Source organism: Seriola dumerili, unplaced genomic scaffold (assembly GCF_002260705.1).
Source record: "Seriola dumerili isolate Sdu_G_001 unplaced genomic scaffold, Sdu_1.0 BDQW01000266.1, whole genome shotgun sequence".
In the NCBI taxonomy this organism is placed as follows: domain Eukaryota; kingdom Metazoa; phylum Chordata; class Actinopteri; order Carangiformes; family Carangidae; genus Seriola; species Seriola dumerili.
Window position 1 is genome coordinate 132,431 of NW_019174521.1, and position 21,419 is coordinate 153,849.

General features: G+C 39.4%; 1 protein-coding gene and 1 long non-coding RNA gene across 2 annotated transcripts; both read right to left on the reverse strand.

Annotated features, from left to right (window-relative positions):
- Positions 1-11,590: 11,590 nt before the first annotated feature.
- LOC111230425 (interferon-induced protein 44-like) lies at positions 11,591-18,693 on the reverse strand. The gene is made up of 8 exons (XM_022757165.1): positions 18,675-18,693; positions 16,955-16,993; positions 16,815-16,848; positions 16,101-16,302; positions 15,055-15,207; positions 13,284-13,452; positions 12,102-12,202; positions 11,591-11,973 (listed from the first exon to the last, which is right to left on the reverse strand). The coding sequence occupies exons 1-8, from the start codon at positions 18,691-18,693 to the stop codon at positions 11,797-11,799; spliced, it is 894 nt and encodes a 297-aa protein (XP_022612886.1). The 3' UTR covers positions 11,591-11,796.
- LOC111230438 lies at positions 16,969-19,000 on the reverse strand. The gene is made up of 3 exons (XR_002665440.1): positions 18,859-19,000; positions 18,675-18,709; positions 16,969-17,046 (listed from the first exon to the last, which is right to left on the reverse strand). It is a non-coding gene; the product is annotated as an uncharacterized LOC111230438 (long non-coding RNA).
- Positions 19,001-21,419: the final 2,419 nt, after the last annotated feature.

A 21,419-nucleotide genomic window follows, 5' to 3' on the forward strand; every position in this document is an offset into this window, starting at 1 on the left:
AGACAAAAATTAAATGACCCGGTTCTGATAGTGAAGGAATAGGGGATCGAAGAGGGAAAGAGGCAGCCAAGCGCTTGGGTAAAGTGGCAGAATGAAGAGAGTTGCAAGTTCAACAGTATATGGAATATATGATGCATGCACCATATTAATAACATAAACATAGTTTTAAAAGTATCTGAATAATGATATATCTGCTGATAATCTAAAGAACTAGAGATGCCCCCGATTGATTTCAGTTGCAGATCATTATTGGCAGGGTTTTTCATTTTAAAACATGTTTGATCGGTAGTTAAGAATTAATGGCTTCTAGGTCTAGCATCACCTTAAAAAAACCAAATCACCTGAGGGTTATACTCTCGTTGTTGTGGGCTGAGAAGAACGTAGTGTGACCTGGGTAAGATTGATCAGTCCCTGCGACCTCCCACCGTGTTCACGGTGTCAACACGCACAACAAGAGCTGACCTGTCTGCACCGCCACAAGTGTGGAGAGTTGAGCACTAGTTCAGCAATCATGGGATGACACAAGGAACAGGCTCATGACGGAAAAGGCAGAGATGCTCATTATTAAAAAGAATCTACTGACAATGCTTTTTCAATGACTTAATTGGCAGCAAAAATACATGATCAGGCATCCCACTAAAGACATATAGCATATTTGACAATGATTCCTTAAATTGTGTTAGCATCCATTGTGAAATTTCTGTCTATAATCACAATCCTTCTCCGAGTCATAACTCAGTCAATCTGAACACAGACATGATACATCACACTTTTAGATTCACTGTGATCACAAACATTCTAGGGGAACATCAGTGTGTGTGTCCATTGCAACATGACACATCGCAAAAACCCCAATTACTAGCAGAAACTTCTGAGAATCCCATGTTTTTAAGTTTTCTTCAGTATCACAGTGATCCAGTGACAGTTTGTACATCCATTGGTACACTGTGATACTGTAGCATAAAGGCCACACTAACCTAAAAAGAACTGATTCATGTTGGAGATGGATTTTGGGCATAAAATATGAATGAACTGATGTTCAACAAGTTAGGTAGAAGTTAGACTTTATGCCGCACGCCTCTTTTATGAACATCCCCCATGTGTTGAGTGTTGTGTTAGAATCTTTTGGACAAAATCAAACTGCCAGAGAAATATATCAACTTCATAATTAATTAACCTCTCTATGTGTCAGGAATTCCCCCAAGTGGCTATTGTCACCAAAGTTGATGAGGGCCTGCTGGTGAAACTGAAAAAAGGATCTGAAGAACGTTACAAGAGATGCACATAAGAAAAAGGCAAGTTACTGTCAGTTCTCTAATGAGTACAATAAGTTCAGTTTAGCTTTACAATCTACTTTAGAATATGAGCTAAAAACCCTGTGGATGTCAGCACTAACTGAACTTTTGTTTCCTTCCAACTTAGATGAAAGATTTCAGCTCATCTCTGGGGATTCCAAATGAACTGCAATCTTTCCTGTGAAGAACTACAGATGAAGAAATCTCCATTGATTGGAAATGTCAAGCACTCTGATCCTGAGCGTTCTGAGGCTGATAGTCGACATCGGAGACGACTTCATTCACAAGATTTGTGATCAGAGTCATTTAAATTACAAGTATTTGAGTGTTGTATCTCACCTTTTATTACAGCTCCAGTCTAAAGACAACACAGTACAGTTCATAATGAATGTTGACAATTTGACTGTATTTGTAACGTATCTTCAGTCTTAATAATCAACAATATAACTCGACAATATATTAAAATCAATAAACAAGTTAATTTTATCTGATATTCTGATCATGATGTCATTGAGTATAAGATAAAAAAAATAAAGATAATTTGTATGTGTTTTTGAATGTTCTCAACTTCTTGAAGAAAAACTGCACCATCATCTGCAAACAGCTCCTCCTCAGAGCAGGTGTTCAGTAAACAGATGCTGGATAAAATCTGACATATAAACTGGCATCCTTCAGAGGACGCAGTCTACGAGGATGTGGCTTTTAGTAGACGTATTTCACAAAGGCTATTCTGGAAATGAGACGGTAGCTACAGATGATTTATGCTTGTGTCTCAGCTGTGCTGGCTGTTACTGTTGAGTTGCAAGTGCAGCTAATATCGCCTAGGCAACCTTAACAAACACATAACTTTTTGTCACTAAAAACTTGAGGTTTTCAGGCTCTTGGCTTTAACAGTCATAGCGTTAGCTGTTGAACTGAGCTAGAAAACAATACTTATATTTAAAAGTGGCTCTCTGTCAGTGCTGGTTTGCTTTCATTACCGGCACAATGAATCTTTGGGATAGGTTTGACCACAAAGGATCCAGCCGTCTGAGCCTTCGTTGCTGAACTCTGCTGCTCTGGATCCTAGTGTTTTGTTGATTGATTTCTTTAGATTCAAATTTCAGCTTAACTTTAAAAGCAGGCAATTCTTAAATATGTTCAAGGTAATAGTGACAGTTTGACCTTGTAACCCTCCTCCACATTTCCCATCGTGGCCCAGTTTGATGTCGTCCACCCTGACTCCTCTTCCAGTCCCCTCCTCCAGACCCCACGGTGTCCCTGTAGATAACAGGATGGAAGTTCCCTCTGCTTTCTTTCTGATTTTTGCTCTCATTACTGAAAAGAAAGAAGAAGTCCACTTTAATGACAGTGCTGCCATCTACTGACTGAGAGGCCTGGCAAAGTTTGTAACTTGCATAATGAAACTAGTTAAGTTTGTATGATATTAATCATACTTGCTTTTCCATGTGGCTTTTATGCCAGAAACCTTGTGAGGCAGCGGGCTCCTCAGAAACAGACAGTGCTTTCAGCTGTCACTTGGTAAGCTAACATGCCTTCAATGACAGTGCTTAACATGTTAATTTTAAGAAGGTATCATGTTTACAATGTTCACCTCATAAAGCTGCCAAGTGCTGGACAAACAGAAATGTTGACCTCATGGTGGCACTGGAGGAAAAGTCAGAGGATCACCAACATTAGTAGGATTCAATGCCTGAGGATCAAGAATGTCTGCACACTTTGTGCCAATCCATCCAGTCAAATATTTTAACAAGATAAATGAGAAGATGTGACCCGCTGTGATGCTAGAGGAAAAGTCAGAGGACCACCAAAGTCTTTACAGGTTCATTCTCCAGACACCATGGTCATCCGTTTTTAGTTTTCACCACAATTCATCCATTAGTTATTGAGACACACCACTATCTAGACTATCTGTCCACTCTGTTACATATTGTATATACACAGTGACTGATCCCTCTGTGGTCAGGGTGACCTGGATACCTCTCTTTAAGACTGGCTTACCCAGCCGAGCTCTAAAATTCACCTATAAAACTCCTGTGCTGGTTTAATGTTGGTGTTTCTACTTCAGACACGTGGAGAAAGGCAGGACTGGTTTCCTGAAATCACATCTTCACTTTCAAGAGGTAAAGACTTGTTTTTACTTTAGTACTGGACTAATTATTACCTTAGCTGAAGTCATAAGTAGTGCCAGTCATGGGTAATATGCAGTTTGTGCCTGCGGCCTCAGGGTGGCAGTCTAACCATTCTGTAAAACTGCTGCCTCAGACCAGAGGGCAGAGCAGGAAGGTGTTGATGAAGGTGTGGATGATGTGTTTTCTGTCCACATTTGTCTTGATCTGGAGTCAGTCTCATTCTAATTCACTTCCATTCACATCCTACTGCTGGTTGAGTGCTGCCATTAGTTTGACAGCCTAATGTTCAAAGTCATAACATGTCAAATTTTTAAAAAACTTTAGACAGTTATGCTCTGACACACTACAATGACACAATTGCCAATTTGTATTTTTTTTTCGAATAGTTGAAAGAAAGTATTAATATTCTTGTATTTAACTCTTTGATTTGACATGTTCTTTTTTCTCTGTTTCACTTCTCTCTCTCTATGTAGTCTCAACTTACATAGTCTTACACATACACGTTGGGTGAAAGTCAGAAAATCAACAAACATAAATGTACTGGACCTTGGTTTGTCATGGTTACAGTAATAAACACGCAGAGTGTACCAACAGCGAGTTACCACGCCTTTTGTCACCACAGTTAAAATACTCAACAGGCAACTAAGCTTATGGATCAGTCAATGGGTCGGTTAGATTTAGAGTAAAGACCTCCTGAGGTTTAGCGGACCTTTGTTGTCATGGTTACGAATAAAACTAGAATAACCACACTCGCAGGTTGTCTGCTTCCTCCACTCAGACTAGTTTCAGATCACATCCCTGTTCATATAAAAATATGAACCATTTGTGTGAAACTTTTTAATTGCTGTGAAGATGGCTAAAAAGTGTGTTTTGTGAGGTCACACTAACCTTGACCTTTGACCTTTAGCCAACAAAAAATCTAATCAGTTTGTCCTTGAATCCAACGTGAATGTTTGTGCCAGACTTGAAGAAGTTCCATCCAGGTGTTACTGAGATATCGTGTCCACGGGAATGAGACGGACAGACAACCCCAAAACAATATGCCTCTGTCTCTGGCTGTCGCCGGTGTGGAGGAATATCTCCCATGAAATCTTCCCTTGCTCCTGTCTAATTACGATGGCCACTAGGTGTCGCCTGACAATGAAACGTAACTATAGGTCCTAATAAGTTGCTGCACTAACGACATATGGGCTCGTTTTTTTTTACAGGACAGTCTCTGAAAATCCGTCACCTTATGTTTTGGTTTACAAATTGTAAATCATACTGAGGGGAATGAAGTTGTAGCCTACTCTTGAAATAAATGAGTGAACAAACTTTATTTATATAGCACCTTCATACACACAAAGCGCTTTACAATTCAGCTGCAAAAACAAAACACAGGTTGAGAACCTAACACACACACGAAGAGGAGGAGAGACACTGAGTGTTACTATTATAAAATGGCATTAACACAGTTACTTTTAGACAGTTTAAAGCAGACAGCTGTTAGTTATAGGCTATGAAAAAGGTATGTTTTGAGAATGTGGTTTAATACTATCCACTGAGTCAACGAGTCCAATATTTAAAGGCAGTCTTCCATATTTTGGGGTATAGTGGCTATAAAGGTTTTTGTGGCGACCTTGGGATATAGTTAAACGTGCAGCTGTGGAGGATCATAGAACAACAGGGAGTCTGTGATATAAGACGCGGCGAGGCCATTTAGTGTCTTAAAAACAAGGAGAAAAACTTTAAAATCAATTCTAAAAAGTACAGGGAGCCGGTTGCTATCATCTCTCATGTTAGTTTTTGTTAAAAACACTGCAGCAGCATTCTGGAGAGTCTTGGCTGCTTGTTCATGCTTTTGGAACAAAAGCTTTCAGCTTCTTGCTGGCTCAGTAGAGGTCTCATCTTCTCTATGTATAAGTGAATAAAAGGCAGTTTTGGTCACTGAATTATAATGAGCTGAAGAGCAGAATCTAAAATGACAAAGTTCTTAGTTTGATTGTTCTGTGAGATTTAGCAACTAGAAAAATCTTAAGAAACAGAGAAAAAACTTGTATTCTCGTTTGTATTTTGATCCCTGCTACACGTAAACTGTTAATTTTTTGATTTTTGAATATAAGGCAGTAAAATTTAAGTTGTTTGTGTTGTTTGTGTTCTGCTGGTAAACGGAAAAACTGAAAACAAGTGGTCTCTTATCGATGTTAACTTGCTTACAGTAGTGTGTGTCCTGTCAGACGGATCTGAGCAGCAGACATCTGACTCCATGTTGGGGTGAACCGCTGCTTTCTGCCACTTTAGACGCTGACCAGGCAAGGTTGCTAAGCAACTGTGTGGCAGCATTGTGTTATTCTGTTGTCTTTATACAGCGACAAGATGCTGCATCTGCTGTCACAAACAATGGACCTCATGCCTGAGCTGCTCAGCATGTCAGACCTTCTCTTCATCAGACTTCATTTTTTTAATGATGCCACCATAAAGCATGTTTATGGTTAATGTTTAATAATGACATATCAGTAATGTATATGTATGCCTTTTAGTGATAAATACATGATGCAATACTGAGCATATTTTCCCAATTATAAATACAAAGTGCTTTGTGTCTGCTGCGACTTTCAGTTCTTTAACTGATAAGGCTTTTGATGTAGGGGAAAGATTGCGTGTTGAACAAACTAGATTTCAAAACTTTTTTTTTGTTCTTGTGTTTTTAATCTATTCGATCTATTTTTAAGACAGGTTTTTATTGCGCTTTTATCCTATTACTTTTAGTATTGCTATTAACTTTTTCTTTTTTTTTTTTTTATAAATCACATGTTCATTATTCTTATTTTCAACATCCATTGGTCCCAAGACACAAAACAAGACATGCAGAGCAACAGCACCAAACCATTTTTGGCACCATTACGTATGCCAGCAACATGAAGCAACAACACACCACACATACACAAGCATGAATAATAATATAAAGAGATATAAATCAAATAAGTAAATATTAACTTATATATAAATAATATAATAAAAGATGCCGTTGCCATTTATGACTTAGTGAAATGGTAATATACACTGAACACACAAGCCATGCAACAGTTTAAGGCGACTATAGAAAAAACATACTAAGTTGTTAATTAAATACTACAGCATAAAAAAAGGCTTTAACAGGATATAAACATAAAAGACCGCTTATTGTGTGAGTAGACTGATTAACTAAAGTAATCTGAATGTTTAAAAGCAGCCTCAACAGTTAATGACAGGACCAGAAGAGCTGAGGAGCTCCCCAGGCCCTGCCATCACTTTCCTCCCAGAGAAAAAAACACTGTTTTGGACATTAAACTGTTGATGGCCTGCTGTTTTAACATTCAGATTACTTTAGTTAACAGTCTACTCACACAATAAAGCGGTTCTTTTATGTTTATATCCTGTTTAAAGCCTTTTTTATTGCATGTAGTATTAATTAAACAACTTAGTATGTTTTTCTATAGTCGGCCTATAAATGTTGCATTGGCTTGTGTGTTCAGTGCTATATTTACCATCTTCACCCTAAAGTCATAAACTGGCAAACGGCATCTTTTATGATATTATCAACATCAACGTAATATTACTTGTATTTGATTATATCTCTGTTTATTACTGCTCCGCATGTTCTGCCTTAGTGGTCAGTGTATTGTGGCTGTTTGTCTGCTTCATTGTTGCTGGATACAGTGATGTGGCCAAATGTTTGGTGCTATGTTGCTCTGCATGTCTTGTTTGTGTTCTTGGACCAAGGATGTTAGAAAATCAAGAATAATGAACATGTGATTTAAAAAAAAAAAAAAAAAAAAAAAAAAAGTTTATAAGCATTTACTAAACAGTAATAGTATAAAGCCGCAATAAAAACCTGTCTTAAAAAAGGATCTTTTTGAATAGATTAAAAACACAAGACAAAAAAAAAAGTTTTGAAATCTAGTTTGGTTCAACACGCAATCTCTTTCCCCTACATTCAAAAGCCTATCAGTTTAAAGAATGAAAAGTCGCAGGCAGACAACAAAAGCATGTGTACTTTATTAATTGGGAAAATTGCTCAGTATTGCATCATGATTTATCACTAAAAGCAAAATATACCATTACTGAATATGTCATTAAAATTAAAACAGTTAACCATAAACATGTTTATGGCTGCATTCATTAAAAATGAAGTCTGATGAAGAGAAGGTTGGAACAATGCTGAGCAGCTCAGGCAGTGAGGTCATGTTTGTGAGGCAGCGTGCAGCATCTTGTCGCATGTATAAAGACAACAGAATAACACAATGCTGCACAACAGTTGCTTAGCAACCTTGGCCTGGTCAGCGTCTAAAGTGGCAGAAAGCAGCGGTTCACCCCAACATGGAGTCAGATGTCTGCTGCTCAGATCCGTCTGACAGGACACACTACTGTAACAGTACAGTAACCACTTTTTTCAGTTTTCCGTTTACCAGCAGAACACAAACAACACAAACAACTTAAATTTTACTGCTTATATTCAAAAACCAAAATATAACAGGATTATTTCATTTTTACGTGTAGCAGGGATCAAATACAAACGGGAATACAAGTTTTTTTCTCTCTGTTTCTTAAGATATTTCTAGTTGCTAAATCTCACAGACACAATCAAACTAAGAAACCTTTGTCATTTTAGATTCTGCTCTTCAGCTCATTATAATTCAGTGACCAAAACTGCCTTTTATCACTTATACATAGAGAAGATGAGACCTCTACTGAGCCAGCAAGAAGCTGAAAAGCTTTTGTTTCCAAAAGCATGAACAAGCAGCCAAGACTCTCCAGAATGCTGCTGCCAGTGTTTTTAACAAAAACTAACATGAGAGATGATGCAACCGGCTCCCTGTATCTTTTAGAATTGATTTTAAAGTTTTTCTCCTTGTTTTTAAGACACTAAATGGCCTCGCCCGCTCTTATATCACAGACTCCCTGTTGTTCTATGATCCTCCACAGCTGCACGTTTAACTATATCCCCAAGGTCGCCACAAAAACCTTTATAGCCACTATACCCCAAAAATATGGAAGACTGCCTTTAAATATTGGACTCGTTGACTCAGTGGATAGTATTAAACCACATCTCAAAACATACCTTTTTCATAGCCTATAACTAACAGCTGTCTGCTTTAAACTGTCTAAAGTAACTGTGTTAATGCCATTTTATAAATAGTAACACTCAGTGTCTCTCCTCCTCTTCGTGTGTGTGTTAGGTTCTCAACCTGTGTTTTGTTTTTGCAGCTGAATTGTAAAGCGCTTTGTGTGTATGAAGGTGCTATATAAATAAAGTTTGTTCACTCATTTATTCAAGAGTAGGCTACAACTTCATTCCCCTCAGTATGATTTACAATTTGTAAACCAAAACATAAGGTGACGGATTTTCAGAGACTGTACTGTAAAAAAAAAACGAGCCCATATGTCGTTAGTGCAGCAACTTATTAGGACCTATAGTTACGTTTCATTGTCAGGCGACACCTAGTGGCCATCGTAATTATGACAGGAGCAAGGGAAGATTTTCATGGGAGATATTCCTCCACACCGGCGACAGCCAGAGACAGAGGCATATTGTTTTGGGGTTGTCTGTCCGTCTCATTCCCGTGGACACGATATCTCAGTAACACCTGGATGGAACTTCTTCAAGTCTGGCACAAACATTCACTTGGACTCAAGGACAAACTGATTAGATTTTGGTGGCTAAAGGTCAAAGGTCAAGGTTAGTGTGACCTCACAAAACACTTTTTAGCCATCTTCACAGCAATTAAAAAGTTTCACACAAATGGTTCATATTTTATATGACAGGGATGTGATCTGAAACTAGTCTGAGTGGAGGAGGCAGACAACTGCGAGGTGGTTATTCTAGTTATTATCGTAACCATGACAACAAAGGTCCGCTAACCTCATGGAGGTCTTTATCTAAATCTAACCGACCCATCACTGATCCATAAGCTTAGTTGCCTGTTGAGTATTTTAACTGTGGTGACAAAGGCGTGGTACATCGCTGTTGGTACACTCTGCGTGTTTATTACTGTAACCATGACAACCAAGGTCCAGTACATTTATGTTTTGTTGATTTCTGACTTTTCACCCAACGTGTATGTGTAAGACTATGTAAGTGAGACTACATAGAGAGAGAGAGTGAAAACAGAAAAAAGAACATGTCAAATCAAAGAGTTAAATACAAGAATATTAATACTTTCTTTCAACTATTCGAAAAAAAATACAAATTGGCAAATATGTGCATTGTAGTGTGTCAGAGCATAACTGTCTAAAGTTTTTTAAAAATTGACATGTTATGACTTTTGAACATTAGTGCTGTCAAACTAATGGCAGCACTCAACCAGCAGTAGGATGTGAATGGAGTGAATTAGAATGAAGACTGACTCCAGATCAGACAATGTGGACAGAATACACATCATCCACACCTTCATCAACACCTTCCTGCTCTGCCCTCTGGTCTGAGGCAGCAGTTTTACAGAATGGTTAGACTGCCACCCTGAGGCCGCAGGCACAAACTGCATATTACCCATGCACTGGCACTACTTATGACTTCAGCTAAGGTAATAATTAGTCACAGTACTAAAGTAAAAACCAGTCTTTACCTCTTGAAAGTGAAGATTGGATTTCAGGAAACCAGTCCTGCCTTTCTCCACGTGTCTGAAGTAGAAACACCAACATTAAACCAGCACAGGAGTTTTATAGGTGAATTTTAGAGCTCGGCTGGGTAAGCCAGTCTTAAAGAGGTATCCAGTCACCCTGACCACAGAGGGATCAGTCACTGTGTATATACAATATGTAACAGAGTGGACAGATAGTCTAGATAGTGGTGTGTCTCAATAACTAATGGATGGATTGTGGTGAAACTAAAAACGGATGACCATGGTGTCTGGAGGATGAACTGTAAAGACTTTGGTGGTCCTCTGACTTTTCCTCTAGCATCACCAGCGGGTCACACTTCTCATTTATCTTGTTAAATATTTACTGGATGGATTGGCACAAAGTGTGCAGACATTCTTGATCCTCAGGCATTGAATCCTACTAATGTTGGTGATCCTCTGACTTTTCCTCCAGTGCCACCATGAGGTCAACATTTCTGTTTGTCCAGCACTTGGCAGCTTTATGAGGTGAACATTGTAAACATGATACCTTCTTAACATTAACATGTTAGCACTGTCATTGAAGGCATGTTAGCTTACCAAGTGACAGCTGAAAGCACTGTCTGTTTCTGAGGAGCCCGCTGCCTCACAAGGTTTCTGGCATAAAGCCACATGGAAAAGCAAGTATGATTATATCATACAAACTTAACTAGTTTCATTATGCAAGTTACAAACTTTGCCAGGCCTCCAGTCAGTAGATGGCAGCACTGTCATTAAAGTGGCACTTCTTCTTTCTTTTCAGTATGAGAGCCAGAAAATCCAGAAAGAAAGCAGAGGGAACTTCCATCCTGTTATCTACAGGGACACCGTGGGTCTGGAGGAGGGGACTGGAAGAGGAGTCAGGGTGGACGACATCAAACTGGCCACGATGGGAAATGTGGAGGAGGGTTACAAGGTACAACTGTCACTATTACCTTGAACATATGTTAAGAATTGCCTGCTTCTTAAAGTTAAGCTGAAATTTGAATCTAAAAGAATTCAATCAACAAAACACTAGGATCCAGAGCAGCAGAGTTCAGCAACGAAGGCTCAGACGGCTGGATCCTTTGTGGTCAAACCTATCCCAAGATTCATTGTGCCGGTAATGAAAGCAAACAGCACTGACAGAGAGCCACTTTTAAATATAAGTATTGTTTTCTAGCTCAGTTCAACAGCTAACGCTATGACTGTTAAAGCCAAGAGCCTGAAAACCTCAAGTTTTAGTGACAAAAAGTTATGTGTTGTTAAGGTTGCTAGGCGATATTAGCTGCACTTTGCAACTCAACAGTAACAGCCAGCACAGCTGGAGACACAGCATAAATCATCTGTAGCTACCGTCTCATTTCAGAATAGCCTTTGTGAAATACGTCTACTAAAAGCCACATCCTCGTAGACTGCGTCCTCTGAAGGATGCAGTTTATATGTCAGATTTTAATCCAGCATCTGTTACATGAACACCTGCTATGAGGAGGAGCTGTTTGCAGATGATGGTGCAGTTTTCTTCAGAAGTTAGAACAACAAAAACATACAAATTATCTTTGATTTTTTTATTTATACTCAATACATCATGATCAGAAATCAATAAAATTAACTTGTTTATATTATTTTATATTTGTCTGATTATATTGTTGATTATTAAGACTAAGATACGTTACAAATACAGTCAAATTGTCACTTCATTATGAACTGTACTGTGTTGTCTTTAAGTGGAGCTGTAATAAAAGTGAAGATACAACACTCAAATACTTGTATTTAAAGACTCTGATCACAAATCTTGTGAATGAAGTCGTCTCCGATGTCGACTATCAGCCTCAGAACGCTCAGGATCAGAGTGTTGACATTCTCATCAATGGAGATTTCTTCACTGTAGTTCTTCACAGGAAAGATGCAGTTCATTGGAATCCCCAGAGATGAGCTGAAATCTTTCATCTAAGTTGGAAGGAAACAAAAGTTCAGTTCAGTGCTGACATCCACAGGGTTTTTAGCTCATATTCTAAAGTAGATTGTAAAGCTAAACTGAACTTATTGTACTCATTAGAAGACTGACAGTAACTTGCCTTTTTCTTCATGTACTTGCTCTTGTAGACGTTCTTCAGATCCTTTTCAGTTTCACCGCAGGCCTCATCAACTTTGGTGACAATAGCCACTTGGGGAATTCCTGCACATAGAGAGGTTAATTAATTATGAGTTGATATTTCTCTGGCAGTTTGATTTTGTCCAAAGATTCTAACACAACACTCAACACATGAGGGGTGTTCATGAAAAGAGGCGTGCGGCATAAAGTCTAACTTCTACTAACTTGTTGAACTCAGTTCATTCATATTTATGCCCAAAAATCCATCTCCAACATGAATCAGTTCTTTTTAGGTGTAGTGTGGCCTTTATGCTACAGTACACAGTGTACCAATGGATGTACAACTGTCACTGGATCACTGTGATACTGAAGAAAACTTAAAAACATGAGGATTCTCAGACAGTTTCTGCAGTAATTGGGGTTTTTGGATGTGTCATTTGCAATGGACACAACAACTGATGTTATCCCCTAGAAGTGTTTGTGATTCACAGTGAATCTAAAAGTGTGATGTATCATGTCTGTGTTCAGATTCGACTGAGTTATGACTCGGAGAAGGATTGTGATTATAGACAGAAATTTCAACAATTGGATGCTAACCCAATTTAAGGAATCATTGTCAAATATGCTATATGTCTTTAGTAGGGATGCCTGATCATGTATTTTTGCTGCCAATATAAGTCATTGAAAAAGCATTGTCAGTAGATTCTTTTTAATAATGAGCATCTCTGCCTTTTCCGTCATGAGCCTGTTCCTGTGTTCATCCATGATGCTGAACTAGTGCTCACTCTCCACACTTGTGCAGGTGCAGACAGGTCAGCTCTTGTGTCGCGTGTTGACACCGTGAACAGGTGGGAGGCGGGACTAAACTACCCAGTACACAGTTCTTCTCAGCCACAGACAACAGAGTATTAACCTCAGGTGATTGGTTTTAAGGTGATCGCTGACTAGAAGCATTAATTCTTAACTACCGATCACATGTTTTTAATGAAAACCTGCCAATAATGATCTGCAACTGATCAATCGGGGCATCTCTAGTCTTTAGATTATCAGCAGATATATCATTATCAGATACTTTTAAAACTTATGTTATGATGTTATAATGGTGCATGCATCATATATCCATATACTGTTGAACTGTCAACTTCCTTCATTCTGCCACTCTTACCCAAGTCGCTGGCTGCCTCTCTGATTTCCTTCATCTTCATCAGAACCGGGTCATTAATTTTTGCTGAATTAGCAGAATAGACACAAACCAGAACGTGAACTCTGTCATCTAAAGAGGGTGAAGGGTTGAAGCCTAGATCACCACTGGACAACGAAGACGCTGGATTGAACTGGAAAATAATGTAAAAATCCAAATAAATAATGACACATGAACATATACGGTCTGTACTATGAACAAAAAGGTTCATATCTACTGTGACCCAAACTGTTTGGAGGCACTCCCATAGTCAGCTATGAGGCCCCCGAGGTCTGGACCTCAGTCTTTCTTCCCTCTCAGGCTGATGTCAGCACTGGCTAACATGAGAAGCTGCAGCTGATGCTTTGCTAATGATTATTATTGTTGGAGCTTAATGAACCTGTGTATCTTTACCTCAGAGTCTGAACTCAGTCACTCACTGCTGCAGTCCTGTATGTTACCAGGAACAATTAATTACTGTGTAAATGTCCCTGGGCCTGCTAGGGCTGGGTATTGACACTGATTTCCTGAATCGATTTGATTCAGTCTGAGATTTCTCAGTTACATCAGTTTTTCTTGGATATGAATGAGATTCTCAGAGAACTGACGCTGTAAATTGTTCCTCTAACCTGGTGCTTTATTAAAAACATTAATGTTTACATTACGAATGGACACGGAGCAGTTACATTAATGCACTGTCTATTTAACACGACCAAGAGTTCAGACACAAGAAATAATAGATGTAAAATGTGTTGTTAATGTACTGAGTGCACCGGCTACACTGTGTATGAGCAGCTACACACAGCTTCCTCTTCACATCTCACATACAGCTTTGCTTTTGTTCAGCTCTTCACTGTCTTCATAGTTTTAAATCTGAAATGCAGCCACTCATCTGTCTTTAGACTTGCTGCTGACTTCATTGACCTCACCTCTCACTTCAATACACCTTCAATGTCAATTTGAAAACTTGAATGAAAACCATTTGATTTGTTTTTCTTAGCTCTACACATGACACACGTGATGTTCGGATCTTCAAGCGCTTAAAAATCGGTCCTGTTTTGTGTCTTATTAATCTTGTTTTGAATACTAAAAAAAACTTTAACTTAATGTTTCTTTATGTCTATATACCAGTGTATTTGAACTTTATAAGTTGGAAAATGACTGGATATAAAACTGGATATTTTATTTCATCACTTTGAGAAAGAATAGTTGCGGAGCGTCGTTCCAGCTGCTCTGGCAGCTCTACCTATACTCACCTGACCAGATCTCTTTGTGACAGCTTCACACATCCATAGCAGAGTGTAAAAGACGTACAGTATATTAAAAGATCGATCTCGGGTTGTACGAATCGATAACGGATTATTCAACTGAAGATCAATTTAAATCGGAGAATGTATTTTTTCAACCCAGCCCTAGTGCCTACGTGGTTTCTCTCCAGGTTCTCCGGCTTCCTCCCACAGTCCAAAGACATGCACATTAGGTTAATTGGCGACTAAAAAAGTGCCCATAGGTGTGAATGTGTGAGTGACTAGATGTTTGTCTCTTTATGTCAGCCCTGTGAAAGACTGGCGACCTGTATAGGCTGTACCCCGCCCTCGCCCAGTGTCAGCTGGGTTGCCTGCACCCCTCTGCAACCCTATAAGGATAAGCAGTATAGCTAATGGATGGATGGATGTTCTTAGTTACAGCTCGATGAAAAACAGATCACTAAACACACCTGTTTTACTGAACAAAGGTAACGGTGTGACAGTTGTACCTTGTATCCCTCCTTCAAGTGTCCCTTCATGGCCAGTTTGATGTCGTCCGCCCTGACTCCTCCTCCAGTCTTCTCCTCCAGACCCATGATGTCATTGAAGACAACAGGGTAGAAGTTCCCTCTGCTTCCTTTCTGGATTTTATGGGTTTCATACTGAAAGACACGTGGATAAAATGTGAAGAAATAATGACAATGGTCTTGTTTTTACTTCTCATCACGGCCCTGTTGAATCATAGAAAACATTTAAGTTAACATGCAACCAGAATGGACAGGATGGACTTTATTAGTCCAAGGAGCAAAGTTGCTCCTCAACTGAAATTTATATGGACAAAGTCTCAAAGTTTGGTGAAAAGGCATGACAATAAAAGTCATGCTTAAATTGTACAACTTGTTATTCCACTGGCCTGTCTATTTTGAGTCTATTTCCAACTGGTACTAATGTGATCTGTTTCTGGGAATGAAGGAAAAACACAGGTGTAAATGCAGAGTAGAAGCTGAGCAGTAAGATAAAGTTTAGTTTCAGATCCAACACCAAATTATATCAAGGCCAGTGTCACTGATATTGATACCAACAGTTTTTCTTTTTATAATTAAAAGCTGCTACAGCTGTACAATCATAATTTTGGGTTTAATGCGTCCTTAATGTGCTTCTACATACATTGTCATATTCAGTGAGTGATTGCAAAATGTTAGGCAGGTGAACTCTTACTGTTGTTATTGATACCCAGAACAACACCAGTCTTTGTAGTGTTGACACTGGGGTTTTCAATTTACCCATGTCTAATACATGCACAGGTCATGGCATTCATGAGCTCACTGTGATGTTAAGAACTATATGTAAGTATATAGAGGTACATGTAATGTTGAAATGTGTTACTGAAAGATGAAGCATGTAATTAACTAACGTGTAAATGCAAAGTGATTGAGGAACAGACTGCATGTTAATACCAAGTGGAGAATTGGTCTCATTTCAAGAGTCCTGTATGTCAAGTGAAGAACAAGGTGAAGAAGATGAGTAACCCACTGTTTTCAGTGAGTTTACTTACCTTCTTGGTATGACTTTGGTCAGAGGTGGTTGCACTGACTCCAGCTGGTTGGGTCGTTCTCCCTACTAAGACGCTGCTGACAGAGTTGATGAAGCTGGACTTTCCAGTACCAACGGGCCCATAGAGCAAAACTCTGAGGTGTCTGACGTCATCAATTTCAGGTTGATAATCCTTCACATACTTCAGATCCTCTTCGTTATGTCTGTTAAAATAAGATATAGATAAAGTTTTAACCAGACTGCAGCCATGCTAGCAGCTCTGTGAGGCTGCATAGAGGCACAGCTGTGCTCTGAGCTAAATGCTAAGTTTAGCATGGTACCAAGTTCACAGTGACAAGGCCATCATGTTGATGTTTAGCAGAAATAGTCTAGATCCTGTTCACCACCGTAGTTTAGCTTGTTAGCATGCCCACATTTACTAATAAGCAGTAAACACACCATACAGCTGAGGCTGACGGGAATATGATTATTTCTGCAGGTATGTGATCAGAAACCAAAGTAGTGGACACATTACAATAAGACCTGATGGTGGCGCTAGAGGAAAAGTCAGAGGATCACCACATTATTACAGTTCACCCTGAGGGGACCATGAATGTGTGAACCACATTTCATCACAATCCATCCAATAGATGTCGAGATATTTCAGTTCAGTGCCGTCAAGCTGAGGAACACATCAAAGCTAGTGTCACCATGTGGACAATTTACATGTACTCACCCCCAAGATACTTTTCTCCATGGATCTCTAAAAGCTGACAAGAAAATAGTGTTAGAAGTAATTTAGTGTTAGTTGTGAGTATTTGATGCAAGGACATGTCAAACTGTGAATAATGTTCTACCATTGAATTGATGACTTACTGGGAGAAGGGGGTGGAGTAGGGGGTGGAGTAGGAGGTTCTAGAGAGTAACACAGAGACAGTCATTTGAGGAAGTAGAAGAAGACTTTTCTCCTGGTAATAAAACCAAACATTAACAGAAATAGAAAAACAAACAATATTATAGAGTACAGAGATAACTTATGATTTAGGTCTATATAAATAAAATTGAATAGAATTGACTGACACACACACACACACACACACACACACACACACTCACACACAGGTAGCAATTGTATGCGTTCTTTATTTTGGACCGGGAGCAGCAGGGCACCACACTACAGCAGCAACACCAGCTCCCTCTGACCCAGGACTGTAGTGGAGGCTAACGCACATTAACACTCATCATCATCATCATGAAGGTATAAAGACATGTCAACCTGTTAATGATGAACAGAATTAATGTTTGTTGATTTGATAACTTACTGCGAGGAGGGGGTGGTGTTGGTTCTAGAAAGTAAAACAGACAGAATCATTTGAGGAAGTAGAAGAACACTTTTTTTTCCATGAAATTAAAATTTTAATTTGTGCAAGAGGAACAGGATCTGGGACCTCCTTTGTCACAATCAAAATCTGTAGATATTTATCTGTTCTGTCTGAAGTTATTCGTAAATGGCTTGTAAAAATCGTAAAACAACATTATTGGCTGAGATACAGGATGTGGCTGTTGTTGAGCTGTTGTGTCAGATCTATGGACAGAGCTGAGAGTCGGTGCGCCTCCATCGTTCTGAACTGGAGCGGAGGAGATCCACAGACAGACACTTAGCCCGGTTTCCTTCCCCCCACTGTAGTGATCCACAGACAGAGGGGAAGGAGAGACGGTCAGTGAGAGAGAAGGAGAGAGGGCTGACCCTGAGTGATGATTGTTAAATGCCAACAAACAATGCTTTGTTTGTGATGACAGTTGTGTTAAGGCGTTGTCCAATGTGCTCCAGACACTCTGGATGTTCTCCTGTGACTCCTCACCCTCTGTGACGTCCTGATTTACAGTTGAGCGCTGATTAAAACCAATCTAGACTCCATTGAGGAAGTAGGTGAGAGGAGGATGTTAGCTAAGCTGACATCCATCATGAACAACAACTCTCACCCCCTGCATGACACTGTAGGGTCTCTGAGTAGCTTCTTCAGCAGCAGACTTTTACATCCTCGCTGTAAGAAGGAGAGGTTCTGCAGGTCCTTCATTCCAGCAGCTGTCAGACTCTAACGTGTGTATTGTGTATATTGTATTTATTGGTGTATATTGGGTGTATATTGGTGTATATTTGGGTTATTTTTGATGTATATTTCCATAGATGTTTATTCCATAGATATTTATTTTCTGCTGTGGTGAGTGAATTTCCCAGTTGTGGGATTAATAAAGTTAATCTAATCTAATCTAATCATGAACAGAAATAGTTCAAACTCCATGGTTACAACAAATATTGCAGAATGTGTTTTATAGACTCACACTGACGATGTTCTACAACATCAGTGTTAAAGTCGATTTATTTACTTCTTTTCTAATGTATTAAACAGGAGAAAACAGTTAGAGTGTTACAGTTAAGGTGAAAGTGCATCTACATTTAACACATCCAAATCCACATTTCTGTATCTGATGAAATAACATTAGACTTCGCCCCTACTGCTCGTACAACAGAGAAAAACTAATTATCATGAGGAAAGTTTGAACTATGCTCTGCAGGTGGTTTCATATTACTTACTTGAGTCACTGCCTCCCATGGCTAGAAAAGGAGAACTGCATATGGACATAAAAACAATTAAATTTAATAAATCATATTTTTTAATATTTAACCCTTCATACATAAAATAAAGTTTCACATTGATCAATCACCACAGTCTGTCTCTTACAGTAACGTAACAATAAACATGGTAGAGAGTTCATACCTTTACTGGGGAGGTGCCACAGCAGAGAGGAGCATCCAGTTATCCTGCTGAAAGAGAACGTAGTCCTTTTATACAGCTGCTTTTTGTTTGATTCACTTTCACTTTCATGAACCATGTGGTTTATGAGAAGACCACCAGTTTCTCAGTTTTCTTGTGAGTCTTTTATCAGTACCTCACAAACACACACACCCACCACTCCCAGACATTATGTCGCTTATCTGTGATTGCATATAGTGAGCAGTTCCCACTCAACATCGGTGGTGTTTATTTTCGACAACAGGGCGCAAGGCCAACACTAACACCAGCTTCCTCTGATCCATGACTGTGGAGGCTAAATACATGTCATTTACACACCACAGTTCTGAAATGGTATCCATGCAGTTCACACGAAGTGTCTATGCACACTTGACATCATGGTGCATCAGAGATGGGCAGTGGAGTTGGTAACTTGTACTTAATGTGCACATGCACTAGACCCCCTACAGTTCACCTACAAAGAACATATTGGAGTGGATGATGCCGTCCTTTACATGCTCCACCCATTCTTACTTGGATGAGCCAGGTAGTTACATGAGGATTATATTCTTTGATTTTTCAAGTGCATTTAACACCATTCAACTCCCCACTCTTAAAGACAAGCTGGAAGGGATGGGGGTGGATCCCTGCTTCATGTCCTAGATTGTGGATTACCTGACAAGACGACCACAGTACGTCAGGCTGGGTAACTGTGTCTCAGGGACAGTGATGAGCAGCACTGGGGCTCCACAGGGGACTGTTCTGGCTCCGTTCCTGTTCACCCTGTATACGGCCGACTTTAAATACAACTCTGAGTCCTGCCACATCTAGAAATACTCAGATCACACAGATATTGTGGTGCGTATCAGAAACGGGCAGGAAGAGGAGTACAAGAATCTGACAATGGCCTTCAGTGAATGGAGCAACAAGAACTGCCTCCTTCTGAACACCTCTAAGACCAAGGAGATGGTCATGGACTTTGGGAGGTCTCGGCCCACCCTTCAGCCAGTCAACATTCGAGGGAAGGACATTGAGGTGTTACACACTTATAAATACCTAGGTGTGCATCTGGACAGTAAACTGGACTGATCCCTGAACACAGATGCCATCTACCTGAAGGGGCGGAGCCGGCTCTTTTTCCTCAGGAAGCTCAGGTCCTTTGACGTCTGCAGTGAAATGCTGCACATGTTTTATCAGTCAGTGGTGGACAGTGAACTCTTTAATGCTGCAGTCTGCTGGAGAAGCAGCATGTCAGACATGAACATGAGGAGACTGGACAAGCTGGTCAAAAAGGCTGCATCTGTGCTGCAGGAGTCTGGACTCACTGAGGACTGTTGTGGAGAGACACATGCAATGTAAGATGGAGGCCAACTTGGACAATACCAACCATCCTCTCCACAACATTCTGGCAGGACAGAGAAGCAGCTACAGCTGCAGCAAACGTCTCATCTCACTGCAGAACAGAGAGGTTCAGGAGATCCTTTGTGCCCACTGCCATCAGGCTATACAACACCTCCGCCAAAGGAAGTGGACTAATCTAATTATTATTATATATTTATTATCAACTGTTTTTATTATTATTATTATTATTATATTATCAACAATGAGCTAATGGACACATGAATTTCTCGTAGGGGATAAATAAAGTATCTATCTATCTATCTATCTATCTATTAGAACAGTTTGATTATCTGTAAAAACAGTGTAATCTGTTAGAACTGTTTAATAATTTGTTAGAACAGTTGAATAAACTGTCAGAGAAGTTCAATAATCTGTTAGAACAGTTTAATAATCCGTTGTCTATACATATTTCCATACCAATAATTTTCCTACCATTTGATCTCAGGGGAGTTTGTAGTTTTCAGACTGGAAGTGACATGGGTGTTAAATTTTGACTTTGTGTTTGTTGAAATTGTTGAGTGATACTGCGATATCTAGATAAGAGGAATAATATCAGGAAGAGGGTGGTGAGTGCATTAGTTAGTGAAGTGGTCATGACAACACTGCTGGATTTCTTATAAATCACGTGGTTTAGTAGAGATAAGGAAAGTGAAAGTGGGAGGCTGCTGTATAAAAGAGCTCCCTCTTTTTCCGCATCCTAACTTGTCCTTTCTCTCTGGTCCAGCCACACCTCAGTGAAGGTAAGGATCCAGATTAATTGACAGTCTCTGTTTAAGGGCTGTTATCTTTAGTCTTGATCATGTGTCTGTGGGGTAGGGGGGTCTCTCAGTATGATGTGTACATGGGTCTTTGTCTTGCTTTTTTGTTCCACTTTGAATCTCATTTGTATTAAATGGTGCAAATTGCATAAATGTTAAAATAACATAATGGTGTTGTCCAAAGAAACAATTAAATACAAGTTTAATAAGATATGGACCAGCTGACCAGCTTTACTCACCACTGACCTTTCGCTTTGCATTTTATTAAAGTAAATTTAGGACCTTTTATTCACATCTCCCACTACACAGTTATTTTTATTCTACTGTTTTATTCTATATTGATTTGTTTTATTTTACTGTTTTTAAATCTCATAAGTATGTTTTTTT